The sequence below is a fragment of the Crocuta crocuta genome, unplaced genomic scaffold, assembly GCF_008692635.1.
Source record: "Crocuta crocuta isolate KB4526 unplaced genomic scaffold, BGI_CrCroc_1.0 scaffold586, whole genome shotgun sequence".
Taxonomy (NCBI): Eukaryota; Metazoa; Chordata; class Mammalia; order Carnivora; family Hyaenidae; genus Crocuta; species Crocuta crocuta.
In genome coordinates, this window is record NW_027532407.1 from 48,680 (window position 1) to 74,072 (window position 25,393).

At 40.9% G+C, this 25,393-nt stretch overlaps 1 protein-coding gene across 3 annotated transcripts in view; it reads right to left on the bottom strand.

The window, feature by feature from the left end:
• Window positions 1–25,393, bottom strand: part of EPSTI1 (epithelial stromal interaction 1) — a 98,268-nt gene that overhangs the window by 27,070 nt on the left and 45,805 nt on the right. For 2 of the 3 annotated variants that reach the window (XM_077778765.1, XM_077778763.1), the window contains exons 7-9: window positions 19,005–19,098; window positions 11,176–11,208; window positions 8,761–8,844 (exon numbers count right to left, since the gene is read on the bottom strand). In XM_077778765.1, the coding sequence (XP_077634891.1) occupies window positions 8,761–8,844; window positions 11,176–11,208; window positions 19,005–19,098 (211 nt within the window). The remainder of the gene's footprint in view (window positions 1–8,760; window positions 8,845–11,175; window positions 11,209–19,004; window positions 19,099–25,393) is intronic. The other variant, XM_077778764.1, reaches the window with a different exon arrangement.

Genomic DNA, 25,393 nt, shown 5'->3' on the forward strand with positions numbered 1-25,393 from the left:
TGTCGTTCAATAACGGAAGGGTGTCACGAAGACTCCCAGAGGAAAGACAGCATGTCTTCCCACATCTCCCTATGTTGACAGAGCTCCATACCAAGAGGGCACTAAAGCAATAGGATAAACACAGTATCATTTTGGAGATGCTAAGAGCAGAATCTGCTGTAAACGTTGGCCAAAGTGGTGGAGGTAAATGCAGACAACACAGCAATCCGTGCCTCTAACTTTGCTCACCCCTCTGGAGGGAGTAGGGGGAGCTGCTCTCGCCAGAGGACAGGCGGCTGGGCTGGGGGGCTGCAAGGATCAGGGGTGGGGCCCAAGCTAACAGCAAGAAGTAGAGGGCTCGCCGCTTCCTGCCAGAGGTTGTCAAAATCACTTCTCTGTGGTCCAATGAACCAAAGGGTCAACCACACAACAGCTAGGTGGGTGCGAGCTGGACACTGGAGAAACCTGTTGAGGCCAGAATGGAAGAGATGCCCAGAGCAAGGCTCTCATGCAGTAACTGAAGACTAAGATAGGGTCATTTGGAAATCATGTCTGAATCCCAGTGAGGCGTGTTCTGACATGGTTCGGCTTGACCGCTTTATGTAAACATTAAAGTGCCATCGCCCGGCCAGGACAAACTTTTCCCAGGAGAGGATGTTCTCTCAACTCAAGAGGAAAAGGGCAGTAGAAGCAGGAGAGTTGATATGAATGTTAAAGGACTCCTTCCTTTGAATGCTTTTTAATATAAGAGAAAAGCACCATAGGGAGGGGCAGTTCCGAGAACTCCTGCTTTTAGGGACCCCCCCACAGTAACCCCTTTGCCCAGAAGGACAAAGATGGCCTTCACTAGGGAACAAAGTGGAAACTACTTGAAAAACTTGAGATAACCAAATCAGAGGAAGTAAATATTAATGGGTAAAATAGGGAGTCAAAATATAGCAATAGCGTATATTCCCCCTTTTACTAATTGTTTGTTCTATCATTTTAATATAAAGACAAATGGACTTCCAACTATTAATAATCATTGAGTCACACAGCTCTCTCCCAGCACAGAAATACTTCCCATCAACTTTCTTCTTTTAAGAAAAATATTTCTCGGGGCGCCTGGGTGGCTCAGTCAGTTAAGCGTCCAACTTCGGCTCAAGTCATGATCTCACGGTTCGTGGGTTCGAGCCCCGCGTCGGGCTCTGTGCTGACAGCCAGCTCAGAGCCTGGAGCCTGTATCAGATTCTGTGTCTCCCTCTCTCTCTCTCTCTCAGAAATAAATAAAACATTAAAAAAAAAGAAAAATATTTCTCATAAAAGTTACTTGTTCATTGTAGAAAGTGTAGAAAATACAGAAACAATAAAGGGCAGACATAATAATCACTCAAAAAATCTCTCTACCGATAACCTGTCCATGTATTTCCCTCATTTCTTGATTTATACACACAGATTACAAACTTCTTATCAGCACCCCAGGCCACATTTGTAGGCTTGCCACGTGCCAGGCATTAAGATAAACTTTCTACAAGCTCTCTCTGATGCTAGAAACAGAATCACGGGTCTAATAACTCTTGCACATAATAAATCTTAGAGGGACGAAGTAATTTGCACAAAGTACAACAAGAAGAGGCAGGTTTCAAAAGCCACCCAGAGTCCACTTTATAAAATGTATTTGTTTCATTTTTATATGGGTGATCATATTCCCACATCATTAAAGCACAGTAGCAGTTGCGGCGTGGTATTCTGAACTTCAAAATCCTCAAATCCTCTCTTACCGAACAAATAGTTGCAAACTTCCCAGTAAGATTATTTTAAAAATAAACAACAGTGTACATACATGTTGTGTACGTCTCTGATCTCTGATTATTTCCACAGAACAAACTTAGACTTTTTATATCTAATACTTCCACATTTAGGAAACTAGAATTTGATATCGAAAAGAGCCCTTCAGTTCACCTCTTCTGCACGGCAGTACAAGGGAGTTTCAGATATTTTTAAATAGCTAATACCTTAAGCTCTCCTTGCCCCAGCACACACACAAATTATTATCCATATTCTGTAAAGCTTCATGTTTAGTCTTATGATTATTCTCACAGTTGAAATGTAGAAACAGTCTTCAAGCCACCTCATTTCACTGACAATTTTATTGGAGTTGCACTAACTTCACAAATGAATTTGGATAGAACTACAGTTGAATTTTACCACTTGGAAGCATCAACCATCTCTACATTATTCTGACACGTATCATAGGAAAGTTTGGGTGGTTTTTTTTTTTTTTTGGCTTATTCACTTTTTGGAAGGGGTGGGGAAAAGAGCAATTTCTTTACATAGTTGCGTTTTGATAAGGACTTTTTATTCCATTATATTTTCCAATTAACTATTGCTAATATTTGATAAAGTTGTTGATTCCTGTATTTTATAACCAATTCTTTTTATTGAATTCCACTGTTCTAATAATTTTTCAGTGGATTCTCTTAGGTTGTACAGGCAAAATGCTCTCATCCAAAAATAATAACTTATTTCCAATAATTAGAAAAGCTCCTTTAGTTTTGTCTTATCAAGTTGGCTGAAACAAACTTTGTTCCTAGCTATCCTAAGAGTTTTTAGCTTAAAAACAAAAAGTTGTCCATCAAATAACGTTAACTTAAAAGCACTGGGTTAGAATTTCCAGAACAGTGCCAGTTGGTAGTAGGGGTTGCAGATAGCCTGATATTGTTTACTGCTCTAATATTTCACCATTGAATTAATGTTGGTTATTGTCTTGGAAGACTATATGTACGTTAAGACAATCTTTTAAATTTCTAGTTCACCATAGTTGTTTTTTTGTTGTTGCTAATTGGTAGTAAAGATTAAAATTTATCAATGCCTTTTTTTTTTTTGCAGCTAAAAAGGTGGTCCTATGGATTTTTCTTTCATTACCTTTCCTACCAGAGGGAAAAGATATAAAAAGTTGTAACATACAGTTAACCATCTTCATGTTCCTAAAATAAACATTACTTTGCCTTGGTAAATTATATAAGAGAAAAAAAATACCATTCTCTAGAATTTTCTTTCAAATGTTAATTTCTTAAAATGTTTTTATGTTTTATTTTATATTTGAGAAAGAGAGAGAGAGAGCAAGCAGGGAAGTGGCAAAGAGACAGAGACAGAGGGTGAGCAGGGAAGGTGCAGAGAGGGAGACACAGAATCTGAAGCAGACTCCAGGCTCTGAGCTGTCAGCACAGAGCTCAACGCGGGGCTTGAAGTCATGAACTGCAAGATCATGACCTGAGGTGAAGTCGGATGCTTAACCACCTGAGCCTCACAGGTGCCCCACAAATGTTAATTTCTACAAGTTCCATGCTTGTGTTCCCTTTATCAGGCTGTGGCATCACTGGGATTAGAGTTCAATGTTAATTCTAAATTAATCTCTTTCCTTGTTCAGAAACTATTTGTAAAGCATAGGGGGGAAAAAAAACCTATTCCTTAAAAATTCCAGTGAACCTGCCTGTAAAATTTTCCAAGTGGAGCTTGTTGAGGGAGAGTCATTCTCAGAAAACTTGAGAAACCACATGCATTTTCAATTGTCTTTATGTATTTTAACTCTGAGTCATTTTAGAGTTTTATATTTTCCTATAAAATCGTTCACGTCATCCACATATTCAACTTATTAGCATAGCATTATCTGTAGTAATATGAGCTTAATCTTTCCCAAACGTATGGTCCTACTCCTCATTTCTAATGTTGTGTATTTGCATTTTACTCATCTCTTCTTGATTAGACTTGCTATAGATTTGTTCATTTTGTTGACCTTCTCAAAAACCAATCTGTTGGATTTTTATAACAGCTGTTTCTTGAAGTTGTTATTAATTTATGTTCTTATCTTAATCACTTCCTTCAGTGTCAGTCTGCTGTTCTAAATTCTTAGATTGGGTGCTTAATTCATTTCTTTTTTAGTACTGATTGGATTTAAAAATTACAATTTTTCTTTTCTGAGTGCAACATCTCAGAATACAACTTTGCAAGCGTCCCCCATAAAATGCTCCCATAATTTTTTATCTGTTCTCTAATAATTTCCTCTGTCACCCAATTGTTTCAGTAGTTTCTTAGTTTTGGGCTTGTTTTTACTTTCCAAATGGCTATATGAAAAATCAATAAACATGCAAAATCAGAATTTTTTTTTTTTTTTTTTCAAAATCAGAATTTCGTTTAAGTTCCTGAATGGTAGAAAGGAGGCAGGATAATTTACACAGGGAAGTGAGGGTGCGGGATAAACTGGAGCTGAGTTAGGCTGTGCTTCTGAAAGACCTCCAAGAGGGAATACTGAGGTGGTCATTAAGAGGATGAGTTGGGGGCGCCTGGGTGGCTCAGTCGGTTAGGCGTCCGACTTCGGCTCAGGTCATGATCTCACGGTTCATGGGTTTGAGCCCCGCATCGTGCTCTGTGCTGACCACTAGCTCAGAGCCTGGAGGCTGCTTCAGATTCTGTGTCTCCCTCTCTCTCTCTCTGTCTCTCTCTCTCAGAAATAAATAAAAAACATTAAAAATTAAAAAAAAAAAGAGGCTGAGTCGGAGGAGCGCAGTGAGAGCAGCTGGGTGGTGGGCCCTTTCCCCTCCCACACTTGCACTGCACAGCAGACAACTCGGACTTGGCCCACTGGCTCACCAGTGAACAGAGGGGTGTCTGGCTCAGGGAAATGGGACAATGACCTTGGCACCTACTGACTCTAGGAGAAAAGAGGAAGACAAGCTCCCACACGCCTGGCTTGGCACATGCCCAAAGAAACAAGACAACCAAGAATCACACATCTGAGAGAGAAAGCCATGAAAGATAAAACTCAAAATGGAAAGGGAAAAAGTACAGTTAAAAGAGTAAATTGAAAACTTTAATGTTTGTGTAAATACCCTCAGTGAAGAGATTAGAAAGAAGGTGGCACTTTTAAAACATAATACGGTTATGAAAAAGTCAGCAATCTTGGTAAATCAACAAATTAAATGCATGTGCCAAAGAAGCAGAATGGAAACTTATGAAATAATTTAGTGAGCAGGATGATCTAATTAAAGGTTTCTCCCAGAACACAATGAAAAAGTATCAGAAAAACCATTAAGAGATATAAAGAACAGGTCTCAGATTTCCAAAATCCATTTGATACACATCCCAGAAATAACAGATACAGTATAGAAGAAATATAAAAGAGAAATTTCCCTAAAATGAGACATATATTTTGAAATTAAATGGGCCAAAGGTCATACAAGATTAAAAATAAGAACACTGAAATTTCTTACTACTGGGGAGAGTTGGGGAGTGGGGAGGAATCACAATAAATGAGAATATATTAAATTAAAAGAGACTATGATACTGGGCAAAAAAAAAATCAGCCATTTTTTGTCACTAGAAATAGAATTTAAACCAAATGACACAGACAGGTTAAAATTAAGTGATGGAAAAAGAAATTGCCATATAAATTCTAACAAAAAAGCTGGAAGAGAAAATAGTAGAATCATACAAAAGAAAAAGATAAAAAAGAAATTAAGCTGAAAATCACTGAATAGGAAGACTAGTACATTTCATATTGATAAAAATCTGTACTAAATGACAGGTTTCCCGTAAGTCTCATTGGTTGGAACTATTTCCTATGTCCATAGCTGAACCAATCACAGCTGAGGAGAATGGATCTCCCAGGAGCAGTTAGGCCCTTTGGGATTGAATCCCTGGGACCCGGATGTGCCTGCCTTCTCTGAAACATGCCCCATGCCAAGTAAAATGTATACTTGAAGAAAAAAATCAGGGTTTTAAGAGAAAGACAGGCAATCAACAGCATTCGATACACCACTCTGAAGTTATCACAACACACAATTTATTTCCTTCACAGCATTAATTAGTACAAAGTGATTGATCACTATAAATTTAAAAGTATAGCGTTTTATTTCCTTGTCTCCTTTTAGTTGTCTATCTCCTCCATTAAAAAGTAAACTTTGAGAGGTTAGGGTTCTTGTCTATTCTGATCTAGCATCTTACAAAAGTCTCCAAATATAAGAGGAGCTCAATACATGTTTGTTGATTGGATGGATGGATGGATGGATGGATGGATGAATACTGGGATAGATTACTCTGAGGTAGATTCACCAGAATAGAGTAAAAAAAAAGGGGGGGGCCAGAAAAGGAAAGTTTTAAAGTGGTATCAAATACTGTTACAGAGTTAGAGAGAGACTGGAATTGCAAAAGACCACTGAATTGAATGGTCAGAAGGGATTTACCCTTGGAGAACAGTTTCAGTATGATCATTGCTAAATATAAACCAGAACATAAGGAACAAAGGGAAAAATGTCTAATAAAGATGTGATTACAGGAAGATTACCTTTGTCTCTGTCTTTTTTTTTTCTGGTTAGAAGCAGAAAAGATAGTATCTGAGGATAGAATCAAGGAAGGGGTAACTTTTGAAAGGCAAGAGTAAGTGTATCTGCTCACATACACATACCCAAAGTAGTGAAAAGAAAAGACTATATTGAGTGTATGGGGGAAAGGGGAATTATAAAAAAAAATTTCTAGAAGAAAAAACTGAATTAAATGTAAAATATTGAAAGTTAACCTTAAGGAAGAACCTGTGTCCAGAGTAAGGAAAGAATGTGAAAGAGAAAAGAGAACAAAATAAATGTGCTACCACCTCAACTTAACCTAGATTATTTGCTCATGAATCACTTCATAGAGGAAATTCACTAATTATCTGTTGAATGAATGAAAAGAACAAACACGTGAATAGATGTGATGTTATACATGTTCTTTTTTTCCCCCTGTGTTCTTTTTTTCCCCCCATAAACATGATCCTTGTTTCCTTAAGCTAAATCATTGAAGTGATACAGAATGAGACTCTACCCATCAAGAAATGCCCTTCTGTGGACATGTAAATAACAGAGTGGAAAAAAGAAAAGAAATAAAAATAAGGTAAATATCCTTATGTATTCTGCTGTTATTGAAAACTCTAATGATGGAATTATGTATATGCCAAAGTTATTCATTTTACTGAAAGCTACAGTAGGTAAAGCGAAATAATTTATGCAAAAGAAACATATGCTCAATCAATAACCAGAAAATATGTATGTATCAATATTTGTCTAACTCTAGAAGAAAAACAAGATTAAGAAATAAAAAGCTTAATTCTCACTGTTTAAAATAACTGCTCAGCCTGAAAATTAAATCCCAGATCTGATTTTCTAATCTGTTGAGCATTCTCTTTATGAAATATTCTACTTCTAACGGTTTTCACGTTCCAAATATGCCACGAAACTTTATAAAGTACTATTTAAAATTCACTAGAAGTTACTTTTATATAAATCATATCTTAACGCTGACTTCACAACATTCTCCTCAGTATCTAAATACCTCAGGACTTGATATTGACTTAAAGGTCACAGAAACAGACTAACATTTACCTATCACTTGACAGACATTATTGAAAATACACAACAAGTATATACCAGACCTAGCTTCTATGTGCTAATTACTACAGACTGTGACTATAATATTATCTAATTGTGCGTTCATTATGAGGTCTTTGTCAAAAGAAAAAGATATTTTAAAAAACACCAAGGAATAAAAATGTTTCCTGGTTTCTTCCTTTTTTACATAGTAACTTAATAACTATATATACAACTTCCATTATTTCTTTCAATGATTTAATTATTACCTTCTATGCACAAAGCAGTTGAGTGACACAGTCATTTATACTGTGTGCCGGTGGAAACAACAAACAAGGAAGGAGTTGACCACTGCTGTATGCAGGGCAGCACTTCGAAGGGTCAGATTATAGCAATGACAATTAATACATACCATCTATTTCATAAGGTAATTTTACACACAATTGCTATAATAAACTATGTTGCTGTAGCAAAGACATAAGGAAAAAGATTTGAACCGAATCAAGGATATCAAAGGGGAGTTAGAAGTCAAGTTAATTGTACAAATGAAGAAATATATTTGAGAGAGATTCTGGAAAAAAGGACAGGATTTATCAGCCACCAATATGGCAAGTTGGAAAATAATGACGGGGAATGTAATGGTGTCCAACTAGCTGAATAGTTTATTTTGCTTCTTTAAAGGATCTGGAATGAAGTGGCGCCTTGGAGCGAACCACTGGTCATCTCTTCATCCCATGCTGAGGGGCTTCTGGCCCCATCTGAGCATATGTATGAAAGGCAGGCATGACCATCAAGTCACAACACTGAATGTTTTCCGTATCATACCGGAAGTCTTATATTCCAATGAGAATTACCCTGTAAGCACTCTTCTTACGAAGCTCTGCATTCATTTCACTGAGTTCTGTTGCTCCAAATAATTTGGACTACCTCACATATTTGTATACATGTGTAGAGTATCTTTGTTTTATAATATGTATATTTTTATACACATACAATGTGTTTAATATGTGTTTCATAATATATGTATAATATGAATATTTATGCCGATTTCATAACTTTGTATGAACATTTATTATTCATTATTCTCTGGACACAGTTCGTAATTTCATTTATCTTTGGTTTGGAAAATGGCAGTGAGATGGATTATATTTTGTAAATTAGAACTTCTCTGTGAAGCACGCGTACTATAGCACCCCATGAGGCTAAATATCATGAGAGTTTTGACCCAAAGCTTTGACCACACTCCATCATACTCTTAAAACACACCGAAATCTCACCTTTTATATTTAATGTTTTTTCCCATAATTTTCATACATGTAAATATTTCTGTTCAGAAAACCTTAACACGTATCCAGTACTACAAGTCAATAATTAGCAGTGACTATCAAGGTGTTGTAAATACCTTCTGACGTTGTTCCTCCTTCATCTTTTGCAATTTTTTATTTTCTTCTTCCTTTAGAGAATCCCTGTAAGCCCAGCTTCTGGTCTGTAAATGTATGGGAGAAAAAAAAAAAAACATAGGAAAAGACGTCACCACCATTTACTAGTCTCCCTACCATGGGACTGCTTCTAATAACTCAGCCTCTGTACTAAGCATACAGTAAGCACTCCATACACACTCGCTTACTGAGTGATTTATGCATGTGTCTGAGATGCCCCTGGGGGTATATAAAAAGAAGGCTAGTATAAGCATAATCATCCAGCACATTTTAAAGGATGATCTAAATGTTTAATTAAGCTTAAAAAATGTCCCCTCAGAGATAATCAACATAGTTTATGCTTCTAGTGATAAGGATTGAAATAAAGGAAAGTTAAATATGTTTTTCAAGAATATTCCAACTAACTCACAACAATTCTAACTAGATTCTGGGAAGGAGAGAGCATGAAGAGGAACTGGACTAAGAATGAGCTAATCAAGGAGGAGGAAACTCGAGTCTTTACCTCATTTACAATGGTGTCAATGCCTTAAACTGCTGGGCATTTTATTTCTATTGCTTTATTTAACCTTTAAATTCTGTGAAGTAGAGATTATCCTCATTTTGTGAATAAGGACATGGACTTGGATACGTGAAAGACTTGACAAGATCACGAGACGAAAATGGATCTACAACTCCTGTTTACCTGATGCTGAAGCCCGGAATCCACCATTCTCATCCTTGCCTGGAATGTCCTTCCTTCAGCCTTTCGTATGCATAGCTGCTCAGCTAAAATGCTGCTGCCTTCAACATGTAGAGAACTCAACACCTTACACATGTAAATTCTGGAAAGTGGGCCTTGCCCAGTAACGATATTGCTCTCAACTAAAGCTATACTCTTCTGTAATATATATATATGTATGTATATATTCCAAGCAGCTGATCAGTTAATATCAGAGACAAGCAACAGAGACAGTGCCTTTAGAAGCACCGACATGCCTACTGCTCATTAATGGTACCCTATTAAGTAGCTTGTCAACTGGTGACTGATACCCTAGAATTCCAGAGATGCATTTCTTTCTAAGTCTTTGCATCCCTAATCGGCACCTGAAGCTTATTTTTATTTCTGAGAAGGGAAACAAAGGCCGTTCAGGAACACAGGAGTCATTACTTGTGGCTGCATGAGAGCCTCAGGGGGCAGTCTCAGGAGAACCCTACACCCAGTAAGAGACGCTTCAGCCCCACTGGCCCACCACGGCCGGTTCCACACACCGCGGGAGTGACCACGGATTTTGGAATTTATGAGATTTCAAGCGTTTGTCTGTTCGTTTGTCATACGCTTTCTCTGCTCACAGTGATTTGCAGCCCATCCTCTGTAAGGCAGAGGGGGCAGCCTGATAAGCTAATATGCAGGAAATTCCACTGTTCTCATAAAACTACCAGCAGCAGCATGGCAGCAGACTACATATTTCAGGCCTAGTTCTTCGCACTAATAATCCATAAAGCTTATGAAGGCTGCTTCCCGCCTTTTTCCTTACTATCATTTTTCTCAAGCACGTCTTAATTCATTTCCCCATTTATGTCACTATAAAAACCCCTATTCCATCAAATAACAGGCACTTGCCAGAAGGGAAGAGAGGCTCTTGGAATGGTATCGTCTATAGCACCACCACTTAGAATAGTGGGACTCCAGCTGTGTTAAGAAACTCCTCACATATTCGAACCCCGCTTCATTAGACAAATGTATCCTAGGATTTTTTCTCTTATCTAAATCCTAAACACAGGACTGTGATAAGACACTGAAGGTGGAGAGTGATTTTCCGGTGACCCCTTCATTTTACACTAAAGAAAGCTAGTCTTTATCACAAATATTCCATATGAGACTTACAAGACGGAAACGCACCAGGGGACATATCTTCTACTCAAGAGAGTAAAAGGAGTAGTAATATACTTAGTTAATGCAGATATGATGGCTTAAGTGAGAAACCTAAATTCTATTTGTATACCTTCCTTTTAAACTTAACTTCTTAGGGGCACCTGGGTGGCTCAGTTGGTTGAGCGTCCGATTTTGGCTTAGGTCATGATCTCACGGTTTCTGGGTTCAAATCCTGCATCAGGCTCTGTGCTAACAGCTCAGAGACTGAAGCCTGCTTCAGATTTTGTGTCTCCCTCTTTCTGTCCCTCCCCTGCTCACATTCTGTCTCTCCAAAATAAATACACTTAAAAATTAAAAAAAAAAAAACTTAACCATTTAATTGGTCTTTTATCAAAATATGGGTCCTAGTTTTTGATTCAGAAAAAAAAAGGGGGGGGGTTTAGACACAAAATGTCATTGAAAATGGAAAACCATATGGCACATCAACTATGAAGAGTTCAAAGTAACTTGCAATCTTAACGCTTACCAAGGTGTGAGTCCCAGGCAGGACAGGAAGTTTCTGTTCAAAAATAATTGGGGGGGACCTCTTAATCACTGTTTTTCTTAGTTCTAAATCCCAGCAATTTCTGTCATTGTATTCACATACACTGTTGTTGTATTGAAAACATTGTATTCACTAAGTATTAATATAATACTAACACTAAATTTTTGTTTTCAACTAAAATATGCTTTTTACTTGCTTTACCCCAAAAGCTATGCTTATAATATGTCCATTCAATAAGTACTAGTTAAGCCTCTATGTGCAAGCACTGCCATAAGACATGATCTCAGACAGCAAGTCACTTATAGGCTAGTGTGGAAGTCAGACACGAAGGCTGATGATTGCAGCAGAGCATGATGGGGATTACGACAGAAGAAGCTAAAAAGGACATTTAATTAAACTGGATCAAGAGCACCTCCTCAAAGTAGGGGACACTAAGCTGTGTTTTAAAGAGTAAATAGGAATCAAACTAAGCAGGGGAAGGGGCACTGTGTGAACTAATGAAAATAGCGTTGCAGTACTTTGTGAGGGCTGCATAAAGTACCACAGTCCAGGAGGTTTAAACAAACAAACAGAGGCTTAAACAAATTGTCTCACAGTTCTAGAGGCTTGAAGTCCAAAATCAACGTATCTGTATCGTTGGTTCCTCCTGAGGGGTGTGAGGAAAGGATCTAGGCCTCTGTCCTTGGCTTGTCGATGGCCATCTTCTCCCTGTGTCTTCACACCATCTTCCCTCTATGCATGTCTGTCTCTGTGTCCAAACTTCCCCTTTTATAAAGACACCTTTCCTGTTGGATTACAACTCCCCCTCATGACCTCATTTCTAACTTGATTACCTCTATAAAGACCCAATATCCAAGAAAGGTCACAAAGTCACATTCTGAGGTAGTGAGGGTTAGGACTTCAACATATGAATTCTGAGGTGGGCGGGGAGTCCACAGTTTAACCCCTGACAAGCATTAAGTTCCCACTTCAGGATGGTGGAGTAAAAATGTTTCTGCACCATCCTTCTCTCAAAAATTACACAAAACTTGGGGTGCCTCGGTGGTTCAGTCGGTTGAGCGTCGACTTCAGCTCAGGTCATCATGATATCGCGGTTCATGGGTTCAAGTCCCGTGTCCGGCTCTGTGCTGACAGCTTAGAGCCTGGAGCCTGCTTCGGATTCTGTGTCTTCCTCTCTCTGCACTTCCCCCCTCCCTGCTCTCTCTCTCTCTCAAAAATAAACATTAAAAATTTATTATGCTAAACAGAAGAGAAAATGAAACTCTACATTCAGAAACCAAGGGATATCTATATTCTCAGACAAAAATCTATGAAGATGAAGTAGACGAAGAAATGGTAAGGGACTAAGAGGAAAGAACAAAATACAAGGCATGCTGGGGGGATAGGAGGTATCCACAAGAAGCCAGTTTTCTCCACAGAGCGACAGGAGGGCCCACGACATGGATGCCACAGCTACCAAGGATGACAGATGGACAGTAGGAAGTACCTATGCCAGCTCCCACCCTGACAATTCAGGCGCTAATTCTCCCAGCCCAGACAGTAAGTCAGAAGAGTATTCTCTGGATAAACTAAATTGGGCACACCTAGCACAGAAGGTCACGGTGGTTAAGCCCTGGGTTGAGAATGGAAGGCCTGTATAAAATGCTGCATACTGAGTAGTGAGCCTCTGGGCCCCCTTCTCTGAACTTTTCTTCTGCTCCCTGTACAGTTTCTTCTGAAAACCAGAAGGGGATATTTTCTCCATGAAACAAGAACAGGCTGCTATTTTCAAAAAGTAACAGAGAGAAAATAAGAAGTTCTCGGAAAAGTAAAAAGATCTTCCCTCCCCTTGCAAAAAGATGATCAGTAAAATATTTAGGAGAGAGTCAAGAAAATGTGTGAGATGATAGAAAAAAGAATACAAGTGTGTACGTACACACACACACACACACACACACACACACACCTCCACCCTGGTTCCTGGAAGAGAGCTCCTCAAACTTTTGTGATTTCCTAAGCCATAATGGCTCTAGGAGCATCTTTTGTTAGAATGAAGCTCACTGGGTGGGTGCCTGAATGGGAACTGGTCACCAGAAAGACTAAGCCACAATTAGAAGCTTGGAATTTTCAGACCCACCCATACCTTCCAATCCCCCAGAGAGGGGAGAAGGGCTGGATATGGAGTTAATATCACTTCACCTTGCTGTTCATCTCTATCCTTTATCGTATCCTTTAATAAACTGGTAAATGCGTTTCCCCAAGTTCTGTGAGCCACTCTGGCAAATTAATGGAACCCAGGAAGGGGGTCATGGGAACCCCCAATTTGTAGTCATGTGGGATAGAAGTTGCGGAACCTGAGGACCTACTACTTGCAATTTGGCATCTGAGGGGAGGGCAGCATTGTGGCACTGAGCCCTTTACCGATGGGAACCTCCAGGTAGACAGTGTCAGAACTGAATTAAATTGTAGGACCCCCAGCTGGTGTCACAGAATTACTCAGGGTGAGGCAAGTCCCCACACATCTGGCATCAGAAGGGTGTGTGTGGTAGTCATGTGACAGGAAAGGAGACAGTTTTTTCCCTAACCCAATATGCCAAGAGGTAGGAAAAAATGGCAAAGATAAATTAAAGGAGGAAAAAAGCCTTTTTTCCCCACAAAAATGAAGATAAATCCAGGAGGCCTAGGATTTCAGTAAGAATTCCTTAGAGAAAATGAAGAGAAATAAATCAAAGAAATAACACAAGAAAATCACCTAGAACTAGAAATGAGTTTCCAGACTAAAAATGAATATTAATGACTCTCCTACTAAGGCATATCATTATGAAATTACAGAATACCAGAAAAAAGAAGAACATATTAAAATACTTCCAGGGGAAGCAGGGAAAAGCCATCATATATAAGGACTGAAATTCAGAGGGCCTTGGATTTCTTGGGAACAAATAAATACTCAAAAGTAGAATAGAAAGGCCTTCAAAATTCTGGAGGAAAATTATTTCCAATTTGGATTACTTACCAGAAAATTACAAGCTAAGTGTGAGGGCTAAATAAAGAGAGCTTCAGACATTCAATGACCTGAGCATACGTCTTCTCTGGGGAAGCTACTAAATAATATGCTCCATCAAAACAAAGAAATAAAACAAGAAAATAGAAGACAGGAGACCTAGAAATCAGGGGAACCAACATAGGAAAGCAATACAAACAAGTCCCCAGATGACTTTAAAACAGTCATTCTCACCCTGGGCTGCACATTAGAACTAACCGGGGAGCTTGAAAAGCCCTGAAGCCCAGGCCACAATACAGCGGGATCTCTGGGGGTATGACCCAGGCATCAGTGAATTTTAAAGTCCCTCAGAGGATTCTGATGTGTGGAGGAGGTTGAGAACTATTGTGTGAAAGGAAAGTCCCAGAACAACAGCCGCGTAGGAGGCCAAATGAACAGCCAGCCAGGCTAAGGCAGAAGAGGGATGCAAGGAGGAGGTCTCCAGGAGGGAACGAAACCTGAAATTGACAAGTTATCTGACAGCCACAAAATGGAAAATTGTGTGGAAATCTGCATCAGAGACGCTTCGTAGAATGGTCACAAAATCTGAAGTCAGTCAAACGTTCAGAGGAAACCAAGCAAATGTTAAAGCAACAATTTTAAGAAGTTGTAAAAGGAAGAAAATGTAAAGTATACATACTAACTGGCTTGGCAGTGAGAAAAATAATTATGCAGTCATTATAGTAAGAGAAAGCCTGAAATACTGAATAATTATATTAGTAGAATGGAGGGGAAGGAATAAATGAACAAGATCTAAACTTGATTAGTCAAGCAAGAACAATACGTACATTAAGAGATACATGAATCCACAAAACAAACAGCTAGGAGAGTGTGNGATGCCCACATCCCAATCCCTGGAGGCTATGAATGTCACCTTATCTAGCAAAGGTGACTTTGCAGAAATTGAGGCTTCTGAGATGGAAGAGGACCCTGGATGATCCAGGTGAGCCCAATACAATCACAAGGGTCCTTGTAAGAGGAAGGCAAGAACGTCAAAGAGTGGGAAGAAGGTGTGAGGATGAAAGCAGAGGTTAGATGCAGCCCCACGCCAAGGAACGAGAATGCCAGCAGCCCAGGAAAGCTGTGAGAGGCAAGGGAGAGATTCCTCCCTGGAGTCTCCAGAAGGAAGCCTTGCTGACACCTTGATTTTAGCCCCTTCGAACTCATTTCTGACTTCTGACCTCCAGATCTGTACGAGAATAAACCTGTGCTGTGTTAAGCCACTAAGTTTGTAGTGATTTGTCACACCGGCAATGGAATTTTTTTTTACTGAGGCATAACTGACATGACATTATATTAGTTTCAAGTGTACAACATAATGATTCAATGTTCATGTATGCTGCAAAATGATCACCACAATAAGTCTAGTTAGTATCTGTCACCACACATAGTTACAAAATGTTTTTCTTGTGACAGAACTTTTAAGATCTCTCTCAGCAACTTTCAGATATGCAGTGCAGTATTGTTAACTGGGGCCACAGGCTGTGCATGACATCACCAGGACTTATTTTATAAGCAATGGGAAACTAATACATGGCGTTTAAAATACTGAGAGCAGGAGTGAGATTCAAGGAGTGTGAGGGACAAACGCCTTCGAGTGTTGGTTTTTTAAAAAAAACACGTGGCACATGGATAAAAATTAAAGCAAACTGCACTAGGAGTCCCAAGCAGAAGTGAGAGGAAATGGCTGGAAAGGCACAAGCCATAGAGCAACGCTCCACAAACATTAATATGTGTGTGCAAGTCACCACAGACCGTGTTAAAACTCAGCTTCATGTTCAGGGCTGGAGTGGGGCCTGAAATTCATCCGCACCTCTCTAGGCTCCTAGGTGATGCGCACGCTACTGGTCCACAGACCACGCCTGGAGTAGCAAAGACCTTGGCTCTAGGTACAGGAAGGAGTCATGAGGGAAAGGAGGAAGGCAGAGGGCAGAAAGGGCTTTGTGTTGACACTAAGGCCTTTTGACTTTCTCCTTGAAGATACAGGGAGCTGAGGGCAGCTCAGCTCAGGGAAAACATAGGATGAGATTTTTACAATTTTATTATTCACTGTGGAGGAGGCGGCAAGAGGCAACAAAGCAGGCTGGAAACCACTTTGTGTACAACCGGAAACAGTCAGTGATTAATGCCTGAGGAAGGCGGGATCACTGGTGGCACTTCTCACGGGCACACAGGCACAGTACAGTACAGAGAAGTGTATTAATCCATGTGAAGGTAAACGCTGTATCTTTTGTCTGCAGCTCTCTTGTGTATCACTTAAAGGAATATTCTTGTAGTCCTTTTCACTGATGTAATTATATGGTATTTATTAAATTCCCATCCGCCCATGGACGATCCACAGGTAAATAAATGTAATAAGAACAGTTTTGTCTGAAAAAGTACATTATGTGAGAATTAAAGTTAAAAAAAAAACCAACTTGGAAGCTTGTAGCTTATCACACCCCATAGAAATGGGGATCACACAGGGTTTATGTTCTATACACAGACCATAGTTAAGGCAAACTACGGGTGTCTTCCTTCCATGTTACAAAAGTGTGTTGTAAAGGTGTGTCATTCCTAAAGCATTGGAAATGGGTGTGCAGAGCATTTTCAGAGGAATTCTACGCAGATGGATTGGACAGAATGAGAAGAGTACAATATCGGTTAAAAAAAAAAGTCACTTATTTAAGTGACTTATTGAACACCAACAAAGTATTAATCGTTTGGTGTTGAAATGGGAGCAGCTATTGAATACAGCTCATAAAGAACCATCCTGGGTCCGGTGCTGCTCCCTATTTTCTATCAATAGCTCTGAGGATCGTGTGGCTAATGCACTAATCAATCCACAGAAAATGCAGTCCAGGGAGACATTACTCATGTTTTGGACAATACTAAAATTCAGGATGATCCTGTTAAGTTGAAGAGAAACAAGCCAAAATCAATAGGCCGGGCACACGCAACTCTGCCGGGTGTTTCGAACCGTAGGGTTCGGGAAGGGCCTCAAACAGAATCAAGACCACCCTGGCAGCCAAGCACCCGGTTGATAAAGTTATCCAGTGCCTGTCTTCTCTCCCGCCCTCACAGCCACAGGGTATCTGGACAGACGTCAAGGACTGTACCTACACAGGATTTAGCGCTCTTCCCACAGCTTGTCAAGTCTGTCCTCACAAGTGCCCTGCAGTGAGGGGAGAGAGGACAGATGTGACAAGACCTGGGGCAAATCTCGGACTTTGGAGCACCACATTAGAAGCCGGGGAAGGAAAAAAAGAAATGTCTAAACATTTCTAAGTAAGAGTACAATGAACTTATCCCAAGGAGTGTCATCATAGCTTCTTGACATTTTACATCGTGGTCACTGAAGAGAAAGTAGGGGGGAGGGAAGGAGGGTGAAGATCCAGTTTTCCTAACATCCTACTTACCTGCCCAAACCCTGGAAAAAGGCACACTTTTAAAAACTTAAACCCATCCTTTCTTTCAACTACAATTGTTTCCAGAAGCATCCTGAATTGCACTGACTTTCTTGTCCCCAGTTAGCCAGTCAATCACCAAGGCCCTGCCAACTTCACCTTCTAAACGGTTCTCTGAACTGTGCTCTCATCTCCATCCCCCCACCTACTGCCCTGTTTCGTGTCTTTCTCATTCCTTACCTGGACTCATACAGACCCTCTTAGAGGCCTCTCTGTCTCTCTGTTCCTTTAGAGCCATCCTTTACATGGCTACCAATGTGACCCTGCTAAAATACAAACCTGACCTCAAACCTTCCCTGTTTGAAAATGTTTAGTACCTTCAGCACTCACAGAACGAGGTCCAAGTTCTCAGTGCAGCATACAAATTTCTACAGCGGTATTCTGCGGGGAGTACCATGAGCTTCCCGTGTGAGGCATGTCTGGGTGTCTTGATGTCTGGGGGACGCCACTAGCATCTTGTGCCACATCCTGCAGTATCCATGGCAGCCGTACAATGACTGTCCCACCCAAACTGCCACCCGGCTCCCTAATGGTTCCTGTGTCCTTCTCCAGCCTTCTAGCTTAGTCTTTCAGAGGGAGCTATACAACTCTTGTTTCCTAACAATAAGCCATGCATTTTCTTGCCATTATACTTTAGTTCCTGCTCCTTGTTCTGATTAATTTCTTTTTTTTTTTTAATGTTTTATTTATTTCTAGGAGAGAGAGAGAAACAGCGTGAGCAGGGGAGGGTCAGAGAGAGAGGGAGTCACAGACTGAAACAGGCTCCAGGCTCTGAGCTGGCAGTCAGCACAGAGCCCGACGCGGGGCTCGAACCCACGAACCGCGAGATCATGACCTAAGCGAAAGTCGGACGCTTAACCGACTAAGCCACCCAGGCGTCCCATGTTCTGATTAATTTCTAATACCTGAAATGACTCTTCACCGAGTCATATCTTTTAAACTTTAACTTTCTAATTGCTATATGCTCTAAACTCTCCATTTCACTTTATAACTATGGTTTTCTCCTTCACTTAACTAAAGTCCTTCCAGGAAGAAAGTGTAGGCACTTGGTAGACCTTAGGTAAACATAAAATTTGGAGGATAGATAAATAGATGGACGACTGGGTGAAATCAAAGGCTTTTCAAAGGGTGGTGTTTAGTCCAGGTGCCTGTAATGTAGATGGCAAGTGCAAGTAGTGTTTTTATAGCTCAAGGAAGCAACAGTTGAAGTTAAGTTTCAGATCAGGTCATCTGCCTTTAGTCTCAGCCATCTGTTGTACACAGGTCACTGTGTGCCCTTAGGCTTCATTCACCAAATGCCGCTTTATAAAGTACCAGACAGCAACCCGGCACAGCATCCCACTTACCCAAGCTGAAGACTGTGGGTCATGAACAGCAATTTGACAGGTTCTTCTGTCCGGCAGCTCTGTGTCCAGCCTGCTTAAGAACTCTGCGGTTTTGCTGGTGGGAACACAAATAAGAGTTAGTGTCTTCATAAAAATAAGCACATCGTTACTTATTGTGTCTCTGGAGATGAGCCAAGGCGCTTATTGGGTGATGACTCAAAGTGTCCTGGGTAGAACAAAAGGTTCGTGTGAGAACAAGTTAGCAGAGAAAACCAAACTAAAACGCTACCACAAGCCCCCATTCTCGAAGAACATTCATCTGAAAAGTATAAAGTTAGGTTTGTGGAACGTGAAACGAGGATTTCAGCTTTTTCTCCTTTGTGTGCTTTGACTTGGAGACAAACGCCCTCTCAGATTCCACAGCGTGGGGTCCTGACTTCCCAGCTCAGCATTTAAAGCTTGACGTTCGGAACTCACGCTAGAGCTGTGGAAATTGGGTGCCTGGGAGACCGCATTCCACACTGGTTTCCCATGGCCCTTCGGCCACCTTCTCCTCTCATTGCCCTCATGGTTTTGACTGCTCCTGGGATACAGACCCTCCAATCCAGTACCTCTTAACCACATATGGATCATGGACGCCCTCTGGGATTCTGAGAGCAGTAATGGTCCTTGCTCTCCACACAGACACACACATACACACCTTTGCTTTGATTTTCACCTTCTATGGAAGGTAAGAAAGTGGTACTGGTTCTGGCCTATGTTTCCAACATCCCTCATGAGCTCAGAAAGACTGGCCTAGAAATAGCTTCGGTTTTAAAAACTTCTTTTGTTTTTCCCTGAAAAACCCAAACCATCACCCCCAATTTCTCCTCTCACCTATGTCAAGCAGAGAACACTACAATTGTTTCCTAGACCTTGTTTCAGCGAGTTCTCCATTCAGCCCACCACCGATCTCTATTCCTTTGTCCTTTCTCCATATAATTTGCGGGATTTCTACCCCCTAATTTCCGATCCACAACCAAATACTTCATTCACAGAGGCCTAATTTATATTGCACCAGCCCCTTGCAGCCCTCTCCCTGCCTGCCTTCTTCCCTCAACTATCCCCCTTCTTCCCCCTGATATTTTAGACCTACTGCAAAGATCCAACTCATCAAGCACTTATGATACAGGTATCCAAAGAAGCACAAATGGGGGCGCCTGCGTGGCTTAGTCGGTTAAGCGTCCGACTTTCGCTTAGGTCATGATCTCGCGGTTCGTGGGTTCGAGCCCCGCGTCGGGCTCTGTGCTGACTGCCAGCTCAGAGCCTGGAGCCTGTTTCAGAGTCTGTGACTCCCTCTCTCTCTGAGCCTCCCCGGCTCACACTGTCTCTCTCTCTCTCTCTCTCCTAGAAATAAATAAAACATTAAAAAAAAAAAGAAAGAAACACAAATGGTCTGGTAAAAATAAATGGTATCCAGTGGAGGGAAAACCAAAACAAGGAATTCAAAATTAAATAGGGATGCCAACGACTTCAAATAATTACTTAGATCGAACATGGCATTTGAACAAGGTCAGAAGCTTGAGCTGGGAAATGAAGAGCAAAAAGTTAAGCGACATACATCACCCTGAGAAACATAAGGCTCCGGCACTGGAGACAAACAGCCTCTCCATTTGTCTCGGATTGCTTATCTTGCCCAGAATAGACAAGGAGACTAATGAAGTCACAGAGTCTGGAAGCTGCCCCACTGTCTGGGGCTTTATGAAGTCATCAGTCAAAAGTGCTAAAAGAAGAGAGATGCCAGAAGCTTGGATGATATTTCTGAATATCCTAAGCTGAGTTCAGACCTAGGAAAGCAGTGAAAAAGAAACACTGTGGCAAACAAGGAAAGAACCTCAGGGCAAGTTGACTGGCAGCCCCACACTGTGTTCTAACCGGGGGCTTCTCACCTGCTGGCTCCAAGCACAAAGCCGCTGCATAGCCAACCACCAGCCAGGGCCCTTCTGCCAATTATCACTGTCCCGCTTATGCCATAGGATTAAATCATAATGACAGGGCCACAGGAATACAAGTACGGGTCTGTGGAGAGTGTGGATTATTCCCAAAGATGAACTATACCAACAAGCCACATTCCAAGTTCCTAAACTAACTGATCGGTTATTTCTCAACTGTTAGCCTAGTGCCTAGGTATGGAATCTAATTTCCATCTATTGACTACACCGAACTGGGATATTTGTAGGCAATTATGGTCATATTTAATTTTAAAAAAAAATACAGAAGAGCCTTCTTGAAGGCAAAAGTAGGAGAATCTCAGAGTGCCTGGGTGGTTCAGTAGGTTAAGCATCTGACTTCAGCTCAGGTCATGATTTCATGATTCGGGAGTTCAAATCCCACATCGGGCTCTGGGCTGACAGCTCAGAGCCTGGAGCCGGCTTCAGATTCTGTGTCTCCCTCTCTCTCTACCCCTCCCTCCCTACAAAAAATAAATAAACATTAAAAAAAAAAAAGTAGGAGAATCTCCTGGTGGGAAGTCCAACAAGACTGAGAACCCTGGACTGTAGCACTGAGTCCCCTTTCCCTTGGGGGTTTCTTATTTTGTCATCCCTGGGACTCTAACACCTACTGAGGGGATGATCTTCTTTTGTTAATCATTCTGACATAAGCATAAATCTAGCACTCCTTCATTTTCCACAGAGTGGATGAAGGACTACTGATTAATTCAGGCTTGGTTTAGAAGATTTATTTAGTTCACTCACATCCAACTTAAGATGTTTGAGGGTCCTTCCTGCTTGTTGTTAGGGTGATTCCTATAGCTTATCCTAGTCTCACTTTGATATAATTCAGATGCAGCAGGGATTGCTAAATGTCCATCAAATTCATGTGTTCTCTTACACAACTTGACTACATTTCCTGGCCTGCCTGGCAGTTAAGGTTGGCCATGGGATTGAGTCTTGACCAATAGTCTGTGATAGGAAGTGATACACACCCCTTCCGGGACTAATTACTAACTTCTCACACATGCACCTCCATATGTTCTTCTCTTTCTGGCTGGGAGTAAAGACAACTCCCAGCACAGACCCAAAAGTTGTATATTGAAGGTAGGAGAGCCTAGATGGCTTGGTGCCTGAATATCTGGGTGGAGGAGGCCTCCACCCAAACTTGTTCACCCATGCCTTAAATGAACAAGAAAAAAAAAACCCATAGAACTCTATCTATAATATATTCTAAAGTCTCTCACAACCCCTGGATTACCCTAACAACACAACATAAAAGAAATATGTACAAGAGAATTATTTCTCAATTAAGCGATCAATTCCAAAAGTGTAAGAGGCTACCAAGAAGAGTTGAGGAAGAAGAGGAAAAAAAGGATTCTCAAGGATTCACCTAAGCAGCTTAGGGATATCAGAACTTTAGTTGGGGGAGGGGAAGATGGGAAAGAAGCTTCACTCTGGAGCTGTCTTCCTGTCAGGCCTAGGAGCTACCTAGGCTCAGAGAATAAAAAAGCATGAACCTTCCATACCCTGGGGAGGGTGTTTTGCAAAACTGGTCCTCTTATAAATTGCTAATGGAAGGGAAAATTGGTATTACTACTTCAGGGAGTAATTTGACAGTGCATAGTAGCGTTGAATATGTTGCATAATGCCTAGGTCCCAACTTTAGAGAAACTCTTGCATAGGTATTTAAAGACACCTGAACAGGGTCATTTAATTCAGTACTGCTGTAAGAGTCCCAGGGATAGAATTTTAAAAAAAAGAGAGAGAGAGAGAGAGAGAGGTGGGGGCAGTGCCTGGGTGGCTCAGTCGGTTAAGCATCTGACTTAGGCTCAGGTCCTGATCTCACAGTCCTCCATTAGGCTCTGTGCTGACAGCTCGGAGCTTGGAACCTGCTTAGGATTCTGGGTTTCCTGCTCTCTCTGCCCAATCCCTGCTCATGCTCGGTCTCTCTCTCACTTGCAAAAATAAATAAAACTTTAACCAAAAAAAAAAAAAAAGAGTCCCAGAGAGAAAGAAGATGTGAGTGGGGGTAAGTGGAAGATGAGAATGGAAAGGAAGAAGAAAATGAACTAGACCTATATCAAGAATCGATATGGTTAAATCCAAAAATACAGTATCCACAATGGAATACATGGCAATAAGAAAGAATGAAATCTGGCCATTTGTAGCAACATGGATGGAACTTGAGGGTGTTATGCTGAGTGAAATAAGTCAGGCAGAGAAGGACAGATACCATATGTTTGCACGTATAGGTGGATTAGGAGGAACTTAACGGAGGACCATGGGGGAGAAGAAGGGGAAAAATAGTTGGGGAGAGGGAGGGAGGCAAACCATGAGAGACTCTTGAATGCTGAGAACAAACTGAGGGTTGATGGGGTGGGGGAGAGCGGAAGAAGGGTGATGGGCACGGAGGAGGGTGCTTGTTGGGATGAGCACTAGGTGTTATATGGAAACCAAATGACAATAAACTATTTAAGAAAAAAAAAACAGTATCCAGTGGGGGGGGGTGGAGGAGTTGTAAAGGTATGATACAGTGATCAAAATATCTGCAGGACATAAAACAACAGTCTGTACCTTGTGTTGATTCACATATATATAATAAAATCGGAACAATGTACATGATGAGAAAAAGAAAAGCAGCCCAAGACAACTAGGAACTGTTCTGACACATCTAAATCGCAATGTTGTTACAAACTAACCTGACGTTCATAGCTAAGCCATGTTGTTCTACTGATAAACATAAATGGTCCCACAGAATACCCACTTTACCCAAGCAGACCTCACAAATTACCAAATATCCCCCATCTCGCTAAATGAATGAAGACTTCCTTACCAATTAACAGCTTCATACTTATCTAGGCTGTCCTCCCTCAACGTAACATTTACTGGGACATCCAATCACAGAACTGTCCCCACATGCTGACAACTCTCAGTCCAGAGCAATCTCCTGCTTTAGACCCTTCCTCAAATTACCCAGCTGAAACCCACCATCAGTTATTTCTAACACCCTTACTGAGATATCCCTCCATTTCTTACAGTGTGTGTTTTCACTTCTTTTTTTAAGTTTGTTTATTTTTGAAAGAGAGAGGACACAGGTAGGGGAGGGGTAGAGATGGAGAGGAAGACACAGAATCCGAAGCAGATTCCAGGCTCTGAGCTGTCAGCACAGAGCCCAATGTGGGGCTCGAACCCACAAGCTGTGAGATCATGACCTGAGCTGAAGTCAGACATTTAACCTACTGAGCCATCCAGCAGCCCCATCTTTTCTTTTTTGTAATAAGCCCGGAATGTTCAACTACAAGCATGCCCGTGGTGGTCTTCGGCTGAAGGGCACTGACAAATGCTACACACCAGAACAGCTGTGACTGCTAGAAAAAAGATGGAGGAAAGGGATGAGAGTGAAAGAGTAACACTTTTTAGCCATCACTATGCCAGTTAATATTTTTCTTAAAAATGAAACAAATGTAAGCAAAGTCTTAGGTGTGACCTTAGTGGTTGATACATATTTTCTGAGATTTTGAAATGTTTCTCAAAGACAGAAAAAGCATACACTCTGTTGTGGTGCTTATTGGGGAAAAGCTTTGTAGATGCCGTTCTGGATTCCTTACAGTAATTTCCAAAATGCCAACAGGAAGACCCATGTGCGGCTGGCACCATGAGAATCATCTACAGTGCTTCTTGTTAACCCCTAGACTCAAGACTTAGACTTTCCAACTCAGCTGCTGGTGTAGGATCTGGGAACCTGTGTTTCTCAAAAGCACCCCTGGGTGGGATCTTGAGATCCACTATAGAAGTACAGATGGATATTTAATATGCATAATTCTCTTAGGTCCACAGGATTCTGACTTGATTCTTGCTATAACACACATTTGGAAACACAACCTCGGTGTGTCTAAGGAACCCTTCTATAGGAGTACTATCTAACAATACATTCTCCCTGTCTTTCACAATGGCTTCACAAACCTGAACTTGGCCACCATGAGGTTTAGGGGAGCAAGTAATCAGTCTTACATTCACATACGCATGTGTGCCAGCAACAGATACTTCCTCAGTCTCTGCTTTGTGCTTAGCAGTATGGGTTATTGGATAAACTAAACAGATAAGGTTTTGCTCGAGTCAGTTTCATATAAGTGGGTGTGAACAAAAAAACACTCATATACGTATAAGCACTCAGAGCTAAAATCAGTGGGGAAACGTTTGAGGACAACAGGATATTAGAATAGTCTTAAAGTATCTCCCCCAATTACAAAATATCAATTACAAAATGAAAAAAAAAACAAAAACAGTAACTTTACTGTGGAGACCAACTTAACTAAGAAATAAAAGTTAATAGCACCAGTAATGAGGACACCAACATCATATACCCTCTTGATTGGATGCTCTGAGGACACAGCATCACCTCTTAGTATTCTGAAAATTAGTGTTCTGAAAATTAAA